This window comes from Lasioglossum baleicum, chromosome 3 (assembly GCF_051020765.1).
Source record: "Lasioglossum baleicum chromosome 3, iyLasBale1, whole genome shotgun sequence".
Taxonomy (NCBI): domain Eukaryota; kingdom Metazoa; phylum Arthropoda; class Insecta; order Hymenoptera; family Halictidae; genus Lasioglossum; species Lasioglossum baleicum.
Genome location: NC_134931.1, coordinates 180234 through 200333, shown reverse-complemented (window position 1 = coordinate 200333; position 20100 = coordinate 180234). Strand labels below are relative to the sequence as shown.

The 20100-nt window shown below is 37.5% G+C and overlaps 3 protein-coding genes across 13 annotated transcripts; 2 read left to right on the top strand and 1 right to left on the bottom strand.

Annotated features, from left to right (window-relative positions):
* The first annotated feature begins 5311 nt into the window (after positions 1–5311).
* Positions 5312–7042, top strand: LOC143221754 (protein OPI10 homolog). Its single transcript, XM_076447235.1, has 3 exons — positions 5312–5452; positions 5757–5886; positions 5961–7042. The coding sequence occupies exons 1-3, from the start codon at positions 5423–5425 to the stop codon at positions 6389–6391; spliced, it is 591 nt and encodes a 196-aa protein (XP_076303350.1). The 5' UTR covers positions 5312–5422; the 3' UTR covers positions 6392–7042.
* A 459-nt stretch (positions 7043–7501) lies between these two features.
* Positions 7502–18472, top strand: LOC143221752 (leucine-rich repeat flightless-interacting protein 2). 10 transcript variants are annotated; one of them, XR_013011847.1, is made up of 9 exons: positions 9315–9450; positions 9998–10124; positions 10197–10357; positions 10469–10732; positions 10825–10966; positions 11050–11175; positions 11258–11472; positions 11572–16695; positions 16809–18472. XR_013011847.1 is itself a non-coding variant. In XM_076447234.1 (8 exons), exons 2-8 carry the CDS (start codon positions 10055–10057, stop codon positions 11680–11682), a joined length of 1068 nt encoding a protein of 355 aa, XP_076303349.1. In that variant the 5' UTR covers positions 7502–7662; positions 9998–10054; the 3' UTR covers positions 11683–18472. The 10 variants fall into 10 exon arrangements, 9 of the variants coding, with proteins under 9 accessions (XP_076303349.1, XP_076303345.1, XP_076303346.1 ...); XM_076447234.1 differs by lacking the exon at positions 9315–9450 and adding an exon at positions 7502–7662 and having other exon boundaries at positions 10218–10357; positions 11572–18472; XM_076447230.1 differs by lacking the exon at positions 9315–9450 and adding an exon at positions 7523–7662 and having other exon boundaries at positions 11572–18472.
* LOC143221751 (uncharacterized) lies at positions 10469–16539 on the bottom strand. Of its 2 annotated transcripts, none has more exons than XM_076447223.1 (3): positions 15975–16539; positions 15296–15866; positions 10469–15200 (listed from the first exon to the last, which is right to left on the bottom strand). In XM_076447223.1, the coding sequence occupies exons 2-3, from the start codon at positions 15768–15770 to the stop codon at positions 13351–13353; spliced, it is 2325 nt and encodes a 774-aa protein (XP_076303338.1). In that variant the 5' UTR covers positions 15771–15866; positions 15975–16539; the 3' UTR covers positions 10469–13350. The 2 variants fall into 2 exon arrangements, with proteins under 2 accessions (XP_076303338.1, XP_076303339.1); XM_076447224.1 differs by having other exon boundaries at positions 15990–16539.
* Positions 18473–20100: the final 1628 nt, after the last annotated feature.

Sequence of the window (20100 nt, the reverse complement as noted above, 5' to 3'; positions counted from 1 at the left end):
ATAAAACGTATTTTTTAAATTTTCAATGTAGGCCCATATAAAGATGTTGTAAAATGCAACTTTTAGTAAGTAAGTAAATACGTATTTATTTATTTATTTCAGCCTCGTGGCCCAGAAATTGGACTTGGATTATAATTCTCGAAGCCATTCATCCCTCTATTTATCCATTCATCCGTTCCTCCATCCATCCATCCATATCGCATGCCACATCAAATACCTTATTGTCTATGTTGATCTATCCCAATCCCAATGTCTCCCCGCTAATCCCGCCTCTCTCTTGATTATCTCTTGTGATTAATTCTTTCCTTTTTTCTCTATACTCCTAACCCATTCTACAATTTCTCCCACTCTTTTCTCCTGTACTATCTTTTCTATACTTATGTTAATTTTTTCTACCCCTTCACAGTCTTCTGCCAGGTGTTTTAGTTTCCCCAAGTGTCTCTCATTTTTTCTACAATTCCGATCAGTTGCTATTTTTGAAAAAATTATTTTCACATCCTGTACTAAACTAATTGTTCTAGCTTCCCAAAAAGTTCAAATCGTATAGTACAATATTAAAGAAGTTATCATTTTTAGAGCGTCCGAAAATTTTTGCGAGTCACAGTATGTACATATATCGCACAGAACACAATTCTTCTTTCTATTAAATCGCATTTCTTAGGTCAAACAATTGCATTTTGTAATGTATAATAACATGTAATAATAATGTAAAATGTAATAACGTTAAAAATTACTTAATATACACCCGCGGTAAAATCAGTAAGTATAACTTTCCTCCTCACAGCAGAAACGTCGAAAAAATTTTGACAATGATGTCCCACAATAAAAAAAATCTGAAAAAACTTGACGACACTGCCTGCTGTAGTACTTTATCAAGGAACCAAACAGTAGAATAGCATGTTTTCATATTTTCTAGAAATCTGCATTTTTCCGATTTTTGGGGGTTTTTCATTGTTTACGACTACAGTTTGCAACCAAAAAATCTGAAAAAATTCTATAAAATGCGTCTTAGGATCCAAAATATGTAACATTTTTTTTAGAATTTTAGAACGTATTTGAGACCGGAAAATTGCGCTCGACTGTGCAACAGGCCTAACGGTTCTGGAGAACCGATTACACTGTCCAACACCAAATTTGTTTTCAATATACTGTTGGGTCCTTCTTATAGAGTTTTTTGCGCTGATTCCGAATCTGTCCTTAATTTTTCTCCTATACGCACAGTTTTTGAAAAACATGGCTTTGAAAAAAAACATATTTTTCAACTTTAAACAAATATTGTGGTTATTATAAAAGATATTGAATTGTTCTTTACAGCAAAAGATTCTGTAGACTTTCCCGAATACAGTGATATCCATATTAATAGTCACTGTAGCGTGACTAGAGATGGCGTTCAAAATCACTCACGGTGATTTATCACAGTGATCGCAAAATCACGATCACGCTCGTGATTGTTTCACGATCACGACTGTGATTTTAACTTTTTTATCTCGAGTCATAGTACTTCTTCATGTTTGAGTTAAAAAATGGTATTATTTATGTAATTAGTAGAAAGGGGTATAGATACCAATACCAGACAATATATACGTTACTTAATATGATAATTCGATTATTTCGCGATCACGACTTTGATCCTAACCCTAACTTTTTTATATAACCCTAAATATATATTTACTAATTTTTTATATTTTTGTTTCAATTTAAACTGTACTATATTTGTGTTAAATTTTTATACATTTGTATATCTTTTATATATACAATATACCACACAATGTAAAACATTCCTTAAAGTTTAAAGTTTGAAAAAATCTTAAAACTGAACTTTCTTTTACAATTCACAGTCATTAGTTAATTACTAATTACACTGTCCAACAGCCAAAAAGTATTTCGATTCCCACTATGCGATTCTTGTAGAGTTTTCCGCGCTGATTCCGAATCTGGTTTTAATTTTTTTCCTATACGTCCAGTTTTTGAGAAAATGGAGTTTACAAAAAAAGACATATTTTTCAACTTTAAACAAATATTGCGATGTTATTATAAAAGATATTGAATTGTTCTTTACAGCAAAAGATTCTGTACACTTTCCCGAATACAGTGATATCCAATATTAATACATTATGATTGTTTAAACATGTTTAAACAATGATTAAAGACGGAGATGCACCACTTTTGCACCAATTTTTGCGGATATTTTCGAATTTATCTGAAAAAATAAGGGTCCAGCGAAAAATTGAACTATACCACGCGAAAGAGCAGACTTTTATCTTGAGAAACCCCCCTGTGAAGTTTGGATGGTCGACGTTTTTTTCGAACCAGAAAGCAAAATATCTTCGCGCGACATGAGTTTCCGCCAGTGGCGCTCGGGACGGGATACGGCGCAGCGACGGGATACGTATATATCGTAACACACATCGAGATCGTATAACACACATCACACACATCGTATATCTCGTAACCATAGACATATAGAGATAGACAGCGCCGTCTTATGGGCGAGTTGAAGCCCACAATGGCGGCGCGCGGTACAAAGAGTGAGAGAGAGAGCATTAGCCGGGGTCCATAGCGCTCTCTTTCTATATGATGTGTCGACACATCAATTAGAAAGAGAGCGCTATGGACCCCGGCTAATGCTCTCTCTCTCTCGCACGCCGCCATTGTGGGCTTCAGCGCTTCGTTCATGCCGCGCAGTCTATCTCTATATGTCTATGCGTACAACACACATCGCAACTCGCACAACATACATCGAGATCGTATAACACGAGATATAAGATGTGTATTACGATATACTTATCACACCAAAAATTGGAGGTCCTTCTCTTCCCCAGTTGCCGTAGTTTCCTGCTCCTTCTCTTCCTTCAAGAAACCAATTACATTTCAATAGGTTTCCACATTACCCCGGAGGTACTATTGACAATGCGTTTTTTTAAAGTGGTATCCCCAGTAGGCCTATTCCACTATGTTGCATGATAATTTCGGCGAAAAACTATGAGCAGGTCAGGGGCTCTGCAGGCTGTGCTGACTGGGTATGAAGTAATATTTCGGATTCTTCATGGACTCTAGTAGTACTCTGTAATTGTTTACTTTGCAAACTAGTTATAAAGTTAAATTATTTTTTAAAATTCACAAATTTTGAGACATTTATCCAATAAAAAGCAAATTAGAAAATAATAACATTTTTTCCCAATCAAATTTAAAAAATGGAACAAACTGTCTCTGATTCATTTTGTAGTTGAACCTTTCAAGATGACTTCTATCTTCCTGTATACTATCTTTTAAGGCTCAGTAGGTTTAGCGTTAAATGAAAAGATTGGAAGTAAGACTAAAATATTATACAAAAGTGTAAAAAAATCTTCGCATAAAAATAGATATTCACTTCTGCCTCTTCAGTTGAAGAATTTTGCAATGTAGAAAATCTTCATAGTTGATCTTCAAGTTGTTGCCATTGTAGCAAATGAAGTATTTTTAAAAAGTTAAAAGCGCTATACATTAAACATCATGCACACATTCCTACACCAGAACGTCAGGAGAGGATACACGAAACGCGTATGTATAGATTTATAGGATCTATACTATTCTTAGGAAAATTAGCTTTTACCAACAAAACCTATATTGTTCAAACTGTTATTAACTTTGTAAATTAAAAACACCCTTGTGTAAATTCTTGAATATCATTTATGACACATTAGTATATCGAAATCCATAATCTTCATAGTCGTAAATGTTGTCGGACAAAATTCATCCATCTTCAAGTGATGCTAATCATGACGTAGCCACGTGGAAATATTTGTCTATAGCTCAATAAAATATTGCAAGAAATAATCTGAACAAATTAAAAATTAGATACTCTAATATAAGAATAACAATAAATTTAATTTTTACGTGAGAATGGAGATATCCTTCAAAAAGTTCAATTACCCAATTGTGACTTGTACAGGTACTTGTACATGTTATCTTCCATTTGAAATCTTCATTGAATAACTAAGAAAGTTGTTAAAAAGTGGTAGTGTGTAAACAATACTTTACCCATTCTTCTTTTCACTACCACATCTTCAGGATTGATAATATCCCGCTGGAGATCTGAGCCAGTGCTCAGGGATGATCTTCCAAAAATATTTCGGTGAATATCTACTTTAATCCTGCATAGCTGAGCTGCACTGATCTTCGTGCCTTCGGGCCCTTTAAATATCGGTACTGTTCCATCTGCTAATTCTAATCTGAAATACGACAAACCAATTTTTAATGACTACATGTTAATCTTTTATAGAAAAATAAAGCAAAGAGTAAATTTTAGTCTTTTGTTTTATTGTGTTGTTGTTAAAAAAAATAGTTTTGCATTCTTTTTCCTGTAATAAATTTTCAGTAAGTTTTTTTTACCTTTCAGAGAGAATTGGAGTATTTGTTGAGCTACAAGAACAAGATCTTGTAGGTTGACTTCGTGGAGATTTACTTCGATTTGGAGGTTTCGGACGCTGCAAACGTTTTTCACGGGCGCGTTGCATCTCATAAATACTCGTAAATCTTCTTTTGTTTTAACCTCTCCAATTGCCGTTGTCGTTCTTGTTCCCGTTTCCATTCTTGTCTCCGTAGCATCTTTTCAGTAGCGTCGTTTTGGGACGATGAATTTGGTTTCATTTCTGCAGCAGAAAATTCTATATCAGGCGTGGGCAAGTTTGCCTCAATTGAGGAGGCAAAACTGTCCCCACCGTAGCGCCCACTGTCCCCCACCAGCATCCGTTTGGAACTGGTTTGGAACTGCCAGGAATAGTCCAGAGCGTGGAGTGAATTTGGAGGGCAGTATCGTTCCAGACGCCGCTTATTGGCTGCTCGGAGCAACGGTTGGAGTACATCTAGAAAGAGTGTGGAGTTCATGCCAGCGGGCTTCCAGAAATACGCATAGATGTAACAACTAGAAGTATTGTATGCGTACAGTCAACTAGATACTATTTAAACACAATAGCGAATGGTCTTTTTTTTAGTATGTTTATTAAGGTACCAATTATTTATGTAATATAATGTACAATTAAAAACCAATAAACATATTTCTCAAAAAAAAAAAAAAAAAAAAAACACTAGCTCGGCATATGCGCGCTTGGACTGGCTTGGACCTCCTGTGCGCGCATACAGCGCGCATGAGCGCGCATGAGGAGGTCGACCAAATTTAGATTTTTGGTTGGCTGGGTATATAAACGTGAATTCTACATGTCCAGTTTCTAATCTTTTGATTTTGTAGAACGCAAAATCGCAGCGGCCAGCAGCGGCTGAGCGGCAGCAATCGCAACGAATATCCGCATCCGCTCGCCCTCGCGTCGCGTCGCGGAGCCGTAAATGTTTGCGGTGTCACATTGTTGCATGTGTACCGTGCATTTTCTAGCATCGTGCGATAACCAGAAGATAGGTAGTAGAATGCTCTAGATCGTGTGCAAAGATGCTTGGCATAATTGTGTCTGGTCGACTTGTGAGTATCGGTTTACCTCGTGTTTCATGTATATAGAATCCGTTATCGCGTCCGATTTCTTCGATTTACAAACCTGTCAATTTCATGTGACCACATTACTTAACATATAAATAGAAAAAGTATTTTCTCTGACTCTGTAAAAGCGAATCATTTCGCTAATCCTTTAGACCATTGGTAATTGTTTTATCGTTTGTGCTTTGGCTTTCATCATTTTCACCCATATTTCAATATACATTGCCTTAACCTATCGCGACGACGACCACAAATCGCGACTTGTTTATCCTATTTATGAAATTTCTCGTAGGTACAAACGGATTTCCAACAAATAAGAGAAAACCAATTTTTAATAACAGTACCTGACGCGGATAACATAAATCATATTGTGGTATTCCTTACAGGTACTATACCTCTTCCCGATGGAACGGGTGGCGCAGGTACACATTGCACCCAATTATACAGTCCAATCAATGTAGAAGAACGTTTGTTAATTGAAATTTTATCGTTTCAGTGTATTTTAGTTGGCCGGACTCGAACGCTCCACCAAATTGGCAATTTCTTGGATACATTTCCAATGCCAAGCCATCGGCCATATTCAAAATATCCACGCTGAAAAGGAATCATGAATTTGAGAACTGTAACTTAGGAATATTTGGAATCGGGAAAATCTCGCACGTAGCGCAAATAGGGGTTTCGATAGAACCTCTAGGAGCCATAGAACTACAGGCAGCTTCGGTGACCGAAGCCACGTCCAATTCTTTCCTAGAATTTGTACAAAAGATGCTTACCAGTTTTTTGAATTACGTGTCTAGTTTCTCTGTGACTCAGGCGCAAATGACACCGAATCCGACAGAGAACTTTGTACCGCTCTCCACTATTCAAGGATGGTACGAAACCTTTGAAAGAAGACTACAACAAAACCCAAATTTCTGGAAGGCTTAACGTGGAAGCGTAATTACCTCTCGCATTGTTTATTTACGTTTCATGCGACTGTGCAATGTTTCTCGAGACGCGTGCACTTTTCGACGAGATACAATGTAACTAACGCGTGTTGTATTACATCCGTAAATTTAAATTTCTTTTTATATTTTCATGGATACACGTACAGTATGTGCTAATAATAAGAATAACTATAATGCTGTCGCGTATTTTAATGAAGGTTCAGAGTTTATCACCTGAAAAAATGCGAACTAGTAAAGTAAAATTGTCCAAGCAACTAAATATCTACGATTGTTTTTAAGGGGTTTTGCCCTCTTCAATTTCAAAACTGTCCACGTAAATCTGATGTTTATGGAAATAGCTAGTTTTTGTTAATATACATTTAAAAGGTAAAAGAAAACCGATCAAGCGCATACATTTATGTTCGTTGAATTCATATTACGATGCGCCGATTATGAACTCGTCAAGTCGAGTGTGCTATTATCTTGCGCAGAATAATGGAATAATGAACGCACAGGCACAGAGCAACCAACATGGGTACGATAGCGCACTCTGGTGCGTCTCTATCGAAATTCAATTAGATTTCTTGGAGGCGATTTTGCATTATAAAGTTTCTTCAATAAATATTGCACGTAGGTACGTCTTTTTACAGAATTATTGTGTACTTTCTTTTCGTGAACAATCCAGAATTCGAAATCTAACAATAGACTAAAAGATTACACATATATAGTCGACACAGAGGAGATACTCTTGTCGGAACCTTCCGATGTAAGTATATATATGTATACGTCATTCGGAAATTTGGATCTACACATGGACAGTGTTGCCGTTTCTGTAAGTTGATATTTCTGTCCTTTGTACTGAAGAAATAAATGTAATTACTTGAAAACAAATTCAGTTCTCTATTACTGTAATTTACTGTTATTATTGCTCATTCGAATTTGAATGTAAGCGCAGTTGCATCTGTATCGAATAACGACCACAATTCGCAGAGGACGGTATTGCCGATAAGTGTATTGCCAGGAGGAAGAGAGGGGAAAGCGATTACGTGGCCGTTGCACAGATGACGCTAGCGAGGTTCGATGATTTGAGGCGCGGCGCAAAACTGTGCGCGTGCTTTTGCATTCGCATGCATCACCGTTCCGGGGTGCAATTCTATTCGATCGAAAAATGTGTCTTCCGCTATATTTGAGCGCGATTCGGCGCACCGTTTTCGCAAAGGTTCGCCTCTGAGGGATCGGTGATCGCGTTCCTGTTCCGGCCTCCGTGTTAAAGTACGTTCTCGCCTCGCGTTTCACTAAATAGATATCAAATCTATTCCATATATTTTATGGACCGTGATCCACACTGAATGGCATCGTTAATACCCTAGCCGCGGATGGTCATCGTGTCTGGGCCGAACTCATCCGATTTCTCCGGTCCGGTTGTATTTATAGTGTCACCTGGTTTATTTTTGCACTCGCGTAGCTCCTTTGGAAAAAAGGATGCAGCTATCCGCTGGCTGACAGCGTTTCCTTGTATCCGTAAGTCTCAATTTACCAAGAACACACAGCCACGGGATATACACTGTGGAAAAAAGACTGACGATACAGTAAGGTTTTATTTGCATGTATTTGGCTGTCATGTGTGGGTGTGCAAGTCTATATTAAATAAATAAATAAATAAATATATATATATATATACATACATACATACATACGCACGCACACACACATACGACACACAAGCATACTCTCTTACATACACGCAACACAATCTCACACGTAAAATATATATATATAATACACACACGTATAATAGATGCGTACGTATGCGTGTTGTGGCTGTGTATGTTGCGGGTACGCATTACGCATATATTCATCGAGAGGAATATGTTAAACGATTAACACATTTTATTTCGAAATTTTCTATTCCGGCGTGTAGATTGGTTGGTGTTAAACGCAAAATCATTGGGAACTATTGACGGCGTTGATTATCCGCTTGATACACCAGGTGCAAGCAAATACGTAATTAGAGAGCTGTACCGCAAAGGTGTTATTCTTAGCGTGACAAACGTTGTAACGTTAGAACTCGAAGGACTGTTTTTATCTGTGCTAAATTCAATTTTCTCCTAAACCGAACGCGATCATTTGATCATTGTCGCGTGTGCTGCCGGGTATTGTCAACCCGTCATATGCACAATACGCAGATAAGTACGAAATTTGACTAATACTCGACACATGCAAAACACACACATACACAGATTATTATAAATATATAATGAAAAATATGATTAAATAGCGCTGTATCAACGTTGTGGAAGTTTATCAACGTATAACCAAATATTAACATATCCATTTGGAAATTAACAGGAAGTTGTATATTTGGGTGAAAAGAAACCCTAGCGTGCTAGGAAATTCATTATTTTCAGAAATACCGTTTCTTATCTGTAAGATAGGGAGTGTCCTTCCGTGTGATCATATCGTTCGTAATGGTTTATCTTAACATTCGAATATAACGTATAATGTAACGATAACATCTACTGTGCATTTGTCAACTACTTGGTTGCGTAACATGCGGTTAATGTTACAACTCCGTTAGAAGGTATCATTCTGGTAGTATTTAGGAAAGTTAATCCTTTTGCTATAGCGTACAGCAAGCAAAAACAATTGTAAGCCGAGGCTATAGGATTTTATTATAACAAGTTTCTCGCCCTGGCCGGTATCATTAGCGGAAGGATTAACAAGTTTTCCTGTTTTAACCTGATCGCTTTCCAAGTGTCATCGTTACTTTCATTCGCATAATAAATCTAGTGGCATCGTTCGTTGTGTGTATTCGTCATGCTTAAAAACATGCTCACAAATGTCTTGCTCTAGCATATGTCCCTCTGTCCTTTAGTGTGGTGGTTTGTCTTCTTGTGCGGTGAGGGACGTGGATCTGTCTAGCGCGAGTTGCTGGTATCCGAGCGAAAAACATATATTAAAGCACAGAGAAAAAGAATGGAGGCTGCTATAGCTGGACGTAGGCGGACCGCCGCGAGACATTCGGCGGAGGATCAAGCTCTTGATCAGATAGCCAAGGAGGTATGGCCTGATTATTTTGCAAGTACGCGAAGCGAGAGATTAGCAACTGGAAGATAAGATTGCAAAGAATAAAGATGTATTACTTATAAGGAAATATTACTTGTACAAGTATCGCTCTAACGACATTGAACACATTGCTGTACGTATGCTTGACCTTGATGCTTACGTGTGTGCATGGTTGTGTTAGGTGGGGGATTACGTTGTTTCCGATAAACACATTCAATGATAAGAATGCATAGAGAACGGAAAAAGTCGATGAAAATTTAATACATAGACACGAGACATTGTACATACATATCATTAACACAACTAATATTTTATCTGTGATAAATTGCGATAAAAATAAATAATAAAAAAGAAAAGTAAGTATTCGAGAAGCTACTTAATCGAGCTCCGCGTTTACACGCACGCGAGCTCCGATTCGTTACTATATTATATTATACGAGAGCATCTGTATATCGTCTATCAATTATATGTGTTAATTGAATAAATTGAATGTGAAAATGTGTTTTTGGTAACAGGATGGATTTTCCGTACATACTTTCAGGCAGAAGCTAGATTAGCCGCAAGGAGACAGGCAAGAGCTGAAGCGAGAGAAATACGAATGCGTGAACTAGAAAGACTACAAAAAGAGGCAGAAGAGACTGCGGATAGGGTTTACGACATGTGTTCCGGTACGCGTTAAATGAAAAATATAACAACGTACGCCAAGATATATTATTTCATTATCTAAGAAAATAATATAGTTCACTCTTTCTTTATTCCAGCTGACGTAAATAGAACGATGAGAGTAACTCCAGATTCCGTAAGGACGTCGCGACTTCTTACGAATTCGAACAATTTTCAATCGAGTCGTAGGTCTTCCGAAGACTCTCTGGAAGATGCTGGCCTAAGTAGAGATCTGAGGGTATTAGTTGTTTTGTTTGTTTGTTTATTTATTTGTTTCTTTCTGAATGTGTTCTATATGAGAATCTTTGGGAACGTTCTCGATACATTCGCTGATATATTTTATTTACAGTTAGAGCTAAAAGAGTTTGAAGAGAAATTTAGGAAAGCTATGATAGCCAATGCTCAGTTAGACAATGAAAAGTCTTCTTACGCCTACCAAGTTGATTTGTTAAAAGACAAGTTGGAAGAATTAGAAGAAACGGTTGCACAACTTCGTAGGGAACTTCGTGAGAAGAATCGGGAATCGGAACAATTGAAAAGAATCAGTCAGAGATTGAAAGAAGAGTTAGATATATGCCATGCACAATTAATAGATAGAGATACGCTTATACAAGTATGTACACGAGAATTCAAATGCAAAATTCAAATGCGCAACAATCGGTTTTCGAAGTGTTCGATAAATAATTAAAATTCGAATGATTTTAGGAGAATGGTTTAGTTATTCTTGACGACGAGGAGAGTGAAAACGAAGAAAACGATATCGAAAATGACCCGCGTCCGAGACGAAGAGTACTAGTCAGTACAGAAGCAGCAGAATTGTTGCAAAATGCTGGGAAAGGTTCATTAGGTACTACCGAGTCGATCGAAAAGATTTGTTCGTGTTTAGGAAAGAGAATAGCCTGTAATGCACCGTTTACCCGAATGTTGCAGATGTCCGGCTGCGAAAATTTGCTTCGGAAAAGAAGGAATTACAGGACGAGATACGGCATTTAAGATTGGAATTGGAAGAGACCAGGAATCGCACCAGGTCCGAGAAATCACCTGGTTCGGTGTTAGGTGAGTGTTCGTAGTTCGTTTCGACACGAAAAATTATTCGATTCGTTTGTTTGAACGTTGCGGCGTTTGTTGCGTGCGGCAGGTTGTTTATCAGATTCCGAGGACGTGCAGCGAGAAGCGAATAAATTGTTAGCCGATTACAAGTTCAAGTTGCAGAAAGCAGAGCAGGATATGTCGACTTTACAAGCGACCGTAGCCAGGCTAGAGAGCCAAGTGATACGTTACAAGTCAGCCGCGGAAGCATCGGAGAAAGCGGAAGACGAATTGAAAGTTGAAAAACGAAAACTTCAGAGAGAAGTCAGAATCACAGTTTCTTTGTTCAAGTTGAAATTATTACTCATTCGTTTGCTCGGAGATCGTTGTTAACGTGTCAACCTTGTGATGTTTGCTTTACAGGTCAGAGAGACCCAAGGTCGCGTCGAGGAATTAGAGACTGCGAATTCTCATTTACAGAGGCGACTAGACAAACTTAAAAACGCGAAATCGGCTCTGTTGAAGGAGCTTTGACGGGCCGATTTCTTTGGATCTGTACAATGAGTCTGCCATTTTCTTCTCTATTCTGGAAACACCGTGTGCCGATGTTGCCTCGACATAAATACAACTTAACATTTTCAACAATATAATTTATATCGAACGAAAAATGAAGAAAGGAACGTGGAATATTGCACAGTACCGTTATACAATTATAACTGATTCGCAAAGAAATTATTTCACGAGCACGAGATCACGAAACATCTTACTTACCTAGGATGATGTAGTGCTTGTATAATTTGTGTTACTTACTGCTGTGAAAAGAAGTTGCTGTTTTCTATTCAACATGTTATTTACGACACTATAACCGTTGTTCTGCATTTCTCAGTCACGGAAAGAACAAGATAGAGAGAGAGAGAGAGAGAAATGAAAGTCTTTTTCCATGCATTTCAAGCGCTGAATTTGTAAGCAGTTATATATAGAATCGGTTCGTAATTTGTACATTATGTGAAGAAACAAGCTGGCTTGTACATCACACGCATGGAAAAAATGTTCTCTACGATTCTATTTACATTTTCCTCGTAAAAGAGAATAAAGAAGAAGAAAACGTACATAGTTAGGCAACATCGAACAAAAGAGTAACAAAATATATATATATATATATATATATATATGTTTATAACTAAGGCATATAATAATTAATAATTACAATTCGGTGATGTACATGTCAGCGGAAAAGAGTAATTCTACGGATAAGTGTAATTTGTTTTTACATCGAATAATTTATAAATATATTTCTAAAGATACGAGATATTTATAACTTCTATAAAGAGACACGTCATAGTTGAAACTAGACACGGAACGGAAGCAAGCAATTATTTATCGGAACGGCGAGCACCGGAATTTGATAAACATTTTTAATTTTATATCGCATTTGTTATATTCGGGATAAATCGATATCAGTACTTTTCTATGCCATTCAATAAAATTTTCGATATTTCTTACTACTGCTCTTCCACTAATCGCATTGCCCCAACAATTCAGTGTTCAAAAACTTTTCAAGAGGTTTCAAAAAGTATAGTCTATTTAGACTAAAAAGAAATGTTTATATGAGATTACTATGAAAAATTTATTGTAAGGTGATTTAATAAAATATCAGTGAAATAATTATTACAAAATCTAGCGTGTCGAACGAGCTTCGTTCGAATTCACTTTTCTCCCTGTAATCTTTTCTTTTTCAGAAATATTTATTTCACGTGTACATAGTAAAAACAATGTGGACGATTACATGCAACGTTTTGTAAGAATTCGCATACTAGCAACTAGAGGTGGATACAGCGTTCTTTACTTGGATAAAATACTTGTTAAACATAGAAGACGCGACGCGACGTATCGTATATTATTATATACAGTACAAATCCGAAGCTTGATCGCACTATCCTATACAGGGTGTTCACTGCAAACAACAGTAGATAAAAAGACATTACACAATTTCTTTAAAAAAAAAAAAAATACAAACAAACAATAAGCTAACATGAACACCCTGTATAAAAAATGCGAGTACTCCTTATAGCGGTAGAACATGTGAAATATTGTCAGACAGATAATACCATCTTATACAAGCAAATGTTGGCAATAACCACTACATTTACTCGGTCCAGTTATAAAAATGTGTATATACTTTGAACAATACGAGATGGAAGCTCAAACTTGCAACGTACTCTTCAATCTGTTTTTACTTGCCCATTTAGGATCTTTAGGACTGGTTGGCATTTTCGTAGATTTTAATATAACCATAGGTTTGTAGACCGGGACCGGTGTCGCCTTCACATCTGCTAATTTCCGTAATTCGGCTCTCTCAGATTTCTCTTTGAGCATTCTTTCTTTCTCTTCCTGTTGCCGCTTCGCCTCCATTTCTTGTTCCCTCTTCTTCACTTTCTCATCGAGTTCGCTTCGTTCTTTTGCTCTTTTATCGCTATTCATTTCGGACGCAGTTTTCTTTTGATTTGCTTTCAGTTTTTCGTCGTCGTCCACATTATTGGTACTTTTGAACGGCTTCTTGTGCGTAGAGTCTTTTTTCTTTGTCTCATTCGTACCGATAATAATATTTGGTTGTTTGTTCTCTTGGTCGGTAAAATTTTTCAATTGTTTCGTCGCGATATTTCTGTTTAGATTTTTCTCTTTGGCCACACCGTGTATTACCACCGGTTTAAAAGTTGGAACAGGATTCGCGTGAAAGACTGGCACCTTTTTATCATTCTCCTGCATTTTTTTTACAAGTTCTTCTTTCTTTTTAGCCAAGTTCTTGTCCCTTTCTGCAAAACTGAAAGGGCACGAAATCACTGTGCGTTTCTTTGTCACAGGTTCCTTAGCCGAGTTTGTCGGCTTGGAAAATTTTGGTAACGGTTTTGCATGAAACTCCGCCTTCAGTTTATTCGTTTCCTGCTCCTGCAAATGCTTCAACTTCTCCTCTTTCTTTTGTTGAAATTCTTTGTTACGCGCTACGAAACTGAATGGCAGCACATTCAGCACTGGTTTCGCAGCAATATTTGCGACAACACCGGAGGCATTGGTAGACCGATCGGTTAGCGCAGTGTTCTTATTTATCTGCTCTTTAACTGTTTTTCTAACGTTCGAGGCACTGAGAGAACGACTGATCGGTGCAGCATTTTTCCGAGTTTCGCCTTTATCTTCCTTTTTAGTAATGTTCGAAGCACTGAAGGAATGACTCATTGATTTAGCGTTCTTAAATGTCTGTTCTTTATCGTACTTTCTAACGGTCGAGGCGCTCGTTGAACGACTCATGGGTTTTACGTTCTTATCGTTCTGTTCTTTGCTGTCTTTTCTAACGACCGAGGCACTGATGGAACGACTCATGGGTTTAACATTCTTATTCTGTTCTTTACTGTCTTTTTTAACGGTCGAGGCGCTGATGGACCGACTTATTGCTATCGCATTCTTATGCGTCTGTACTTTATCGTTTTTGCGAACAGCCGAGACAGAGGAGGAACTACTCATCGTTGATACAGTGTTCTTATTAATCTGTTCGTTGTCACAGTGCTCGGGTAATCCTGGAACTATTGTGTGACGAGTTTTCTTCGAATTAGTTAGCTTAAATTCTTCTGTAACAGTGATCAGTTTCTTTGGAACTTTCTTTAGCAAGGGCGGCCCTTTAAAAATATTAACTGGTACAGGATTCGCCTTGATCTGATGTTTCTTCATTTGTTCCACTTCTAAGGCTTCGCGCTCCTCTTGACTCAGGACATTCGTGTGCCTTACTCTTTGTTTGCATCTTAACGTAGGAGAAACTGGGTGAGTCAGCTTCAACGGAGACCGTTTTAATTTCATCAAGGGACCCAGCTTCGAGTCCTTGTTGCTGGTAGTACGAAATCGTTCGGGCGTTTCATTCTGGAATTTCGAAATTGCCTCCGCCATGCTTACGAATTTGCTTGAACGTCTACGATACTTCAACAAACTTCGCCTGCCATATTGGCACGTAAGAACCTTTCGTTGTGGTTGTTTACTTTTAAACAGATCGGATTGTCTTCGCTGAGCTGAAACAATTTTACGATATACTTAAAACACTTATCAATCAATTCATTAGCTATTGTTTCGTTTGTTATATTTGTCAAAGCAGCACACACGTTACCTTTTTGCTGAGGCTTACGAACAATGTTGTTCTTCATTTCCTTTACGCAGGTATTTTTTCTAATCTCCTTTCTCCAAGCTGCCGCTTTAAGTCTCTGCGGCACCGATGTTGTTTTGGAGGTGGATGCTAAGTCGGTCATAGAAATATCCCATGTATAATAGAGATTAGATTTCAATGGTTTTTTATCTGTTTTTATGTCGTCGTTATTTGTCTCTTTCTGATTTTTACTATCATGAGGTACGAAGAATACCACATTAGCGTGCGCACCTTCCGCAGACTCTAAACTATCTTCAAAATTAGTCTCCGCAACCAACGGTTCCTCTATATTTTCTTCCTTATATGGTAAAGGTAACTCAGATTTCAAATCTATCCGAGAGTTATGCACTTCGTGTTCCACCTCGAAATAACTGTCAGAGGATAGCTGTGGGCTACAAGCAAAATCTGCCCATTGCGGTGCATAACAATTGTCCATCATATTAACGTATATTTAAGCAATACACAGAATAATTCTTGAAATTAAAAGATCACAGCACACTCTGTTATAAACAATTATATAATATTCGTGTAAAATCTGAAAAAGAGTAATAAGAAGCGTGAATTGAATTGAGAGCCCTTGTTTTCTTTCTAAATACATAACGAATACACTATTCAATTGCGAGAACAGTAATTACAAACTTACACCGTCTTCACGTACCGCTGTTATTTCTTTTCGATGTCTATTTTCATCGCAATTCTCACCGTACGTAGAAAAAACACATTTCAATGCAATATTTATTCTTCAGAGACAGAGAAAGCTTGGGAGATCTGTTGATGTATACGCGCAACGGATTCAAGTTTGAAATTTCTTCAACATTTATTCGATTGGTCAAAACAAATAAGTATGTGCACATCCCAAAAATTGAATGTCCCTAGATATTTCTAGAGAGATTTCCCCAGTGACTGTTGTTGGTTGTGTTGGTTGTGCATGCTTGTGCACTGTTGTGCACCAGTTGTGCACCATTGCACTCTTAGACCATATGATATGTCGACACATCAATTAGAAAGAGAGCGCTATGGACCCCGGCTAATGCTCTCGCTCTCACTCTTTGTACCGCGCGCCGCCATTGTGGGGTTCAACTCGCCCATAAGACGGCGCAGTCTATCTCTATATGTCTACCCTGATAGCACAGTTTGGAACTGCCACCCTGATAGCACAATTGACTCCACGGGGAGTGACGAAAACGCGCATAAGTTGACTCCACTTGGACAACCTGGAACCGTCTGGATGCAGCCCACGTGAAATGCAGCTTCTGCAGTCTAGCTGGAACGCCACTCTATCCTGGATTCCGCTTCCCCGCAAGATGGCAGCACGGTCGCACTGATTAATGCGGCGAATGCCGTTATACAGGGCAGCGCCGTCGGTAAGGGCAGATCGCACTAATGTGGCAGATGTCGATAAAGTAGATTTCTATTGTACAAATATGTAGAAGTTTCCCTTTTTACCGACAATACTGATTTTTGAATGAATATTCAGTCACATGCAAGGAGAGAAAACGAAAAAAAAATCTGTGCAAAATAAAAATTCTCTGCATCGATTGCAAGAGATGGAAGCTAAGATTAAAATGTCAACATGCAAAAAAAGACAAAGTGTCGTACAAGGGACAAGAAAATTTACTTTTTCTTATTTTTTAATACACCGCAGGGAGTTGGTAAAGACACATGGACAATGACACAAGGAATATATATATAATAAATATTATAATTTTTTATTATTACTATGCTTTATTATTGGACGAACACCTAAATATCTCTTCAGGTTATTGTGATGCAAAAAATATTTGTTCCGTAATGTGCACGGTGTGCCAGATATTTGGTCCATTGACACCATGCACATTACGTAACAAATATTTTTTGCATCACAATAACCTGAAGAGATATTTAGGTGTTCGTATTTAAACGGAACACCCTGTATATTGTGATTATTACACGTTGTTGCCTCTGCTTCCCAAAACTTGTGGCCCGTAGCACGTTCTGGCATAGGTGGGATACCTAAAAAATACAAAGAAAATCAGTAATGTACAATATATGCATGTGTGTTGAATGGCATAATTAGATATACGTACCACGTGAAAAATTAGAGGTCTTCCTCTTCCCCGGTTGCCGCAGCTTCCTTCTCCTCCTTCCCTGGATAGCACATTATATTTATCCTCCGTTCTGTAAATTAGATTTTTAATTACACAGTGAGTAAAGGTGAGTATTTAATCTTCTTCGCTTATTGCTCATCTCAACGAATTTTCTAATTTCTGGTGCTACAATTACAAAAGGTCTTCTGACGTTTTTCATCAACTAATATACCTAACTGATTCAAACATTGCAATGATATTTATAAAAAATCGATTAAAGTTGAACTACAAACAAAAGAATGTACTACCAGAAATAAAAAAATTCGATGATGAGAAGCAAGTGAAGAAGATTAAATATTAGGTTGTCCCAAAAGTTCCTTCCGCAATGCCTTTCTTTAATATTGCTAAATAAATATTAGGTTGTCCCAAAAGTTGTTTTTCGATGCATGCACATAATGCAAATTCATATTAAGAAGTACTAAAATATTAACATAAACATTATCGTATTGTTTGTATTTATTTAGCTACATTAAAGGAACACAATGCGGAAGAAACTTTTGGGTCAACCTAATACTTGCCTTACTGAATTGGTTTAAGCCATCATTTTGCCGATTTAGAATATTGCTAAGCTAATTCTAATCTGAATGGGCCAAAGCTGAATTGTGTTGGATTTGTTTAAAGTGATAAATGATAATAATGATAATGAAAAGAGAGTGATAAAGTGATAAAGAAACAAACAATTTACTATTTTGGACTCTACATTGAAGTGAACATACTCGCCCCGTAGCACCTCATACGTGATGGCAAATGGCACTGTCGCGTGGTGTGCCGACAAGCGTTCTCACGCTTTTTCACGCGAAGATTCTGGGAGACATTTGAGCAAAATGAAACCGATTAACCAATATAAATATGTACAAATACCTTCCGTTCTTCCTTCCTTCCACGTAGTGCACGTAATCCAAGTAATCCACGTAATCACATAATCCAAGCAAGTCAATCTAATAAATAGTCAAATAGTCAAATGCCGCAACGCAGACCGCACCTGCGAATGTAACGTGTAACCACAGAGCGAAGCTATGTAAATATATCTGTGATTGTGTCAAGAAAAACGCTGCATGTCACAATTTCAAAAAATTTCAGTTTATGCATTTATTGAACTTTATAGTGTAGGATTAGGTATTTACCAGAAAAAACGTCACGAAAATCAATTCAAAAGGCTCGAAAAAATAATACAATTTAACCAATGTCCTTGTCAAAGCATTAGTGATCAAAACTTTAAACGACAATATCTCGAAAGTGAAAGTACAATGTGACATGCGGCGGCGTCCTCCTGACAACCACAGATATTACGACCGAGCTAAGCGAACGAGAACTTGCGAACTGTTGAGAGTTGAGAGAATAACTGAAAACTGCTGAAAACTGAACGGCAGTTTCCCCTTCCCTGACGTATCGTCGTATCCGTGAGCGGTGTCGACCGCGCTTGACCGTGTTGGTGCATGTTCGATTGCACGCGCGCTACACACAAACGTACCTCTACCATGTCCGTGTGACTACCTGCTCGACCGAACGCGTCGGCGACGCGTTCCTTCGATTTTCACGTTGCCGAAGTTTCGGAAGCATGAGGCGAAAAGTCGGAATCTGGAGACGGCGCGCATTTGAATCTCGGGCACAGCACGCGGCGCGACGCACATTTTGCTATGACTTTTGATCTAAAAGAGATATCGAAGAGAAATTAGGCCTAATTTTTTTTTAAAAATCGGTTTTAACGATGTAAAAAGAAATATATTTTGTATTTTTTAAATAATGTTTTCGTTGATTCTTAAGGTATAGCCGGAAAAGATGGTCAGAAGTATCCAACCAAATTTGTTTTTAGTCACGTCATGTTCAACAGAAAATTATGAAAAAATTCATGAATATTCTACCGAATAGCATACACTACTGAGATTTTTTTCAAAATTTTTGGTTGCAAAATCGATTTTTAAACAAATCGGAAAACATAAAATTGCCGATTTTATGTATATACATACATCAAAGTCTTCAGTTGACCACATTTATATTGTTACGTTAGTTGTGTCTCATCCTGATTATTAATGTGTATTTTTTCAGATTTTTCGGATTACGGAAACATGTTTTAAAAAATTGAAAACCTCCAAAAATTCCAAGAAAATGCATGTTTTGTATTGAAGTGTTAGAGACTCCAGTTTTATAAGAATTCAGTACTTGGATATTATTGAAGCAACCGTTCTTAATTTTTTTATAATTTTTTAGAGGTTGGGTAGCCGTTAACAAAACAAGTACATATATACGGCTGGGAATCTTCTGGCCCCGAATCGAATCCCGCATCTATAATCGTTTTGTTCGGTAAATACTTATTGCTTCGAGTTTTAATGAAAAGTTTAACCAAAAACATTTTTTAATTGTCTACATTTATTTTCAACTTAAAGAATTGATGCAGTTCGCGCTGTCGACTTTCGCTGTCCACTTTCTGTAATTGAAAAAAAAGAAACACAATTTAAGTTATGATTGCGAAGTGCAGAATGGTTTCGAGGTATTCGAAAATACCGCTACAGGTGGTCCCCTGTGTATCTATATCTTCGAGTAACTAATTACAAATTATGTATCTATTATTCGTGATCCGAAATTTGTATCTAGGAGAAAAATTAAGGGCAGATTCGGAATCAGCGCAAAAAACTCTATAAGAAT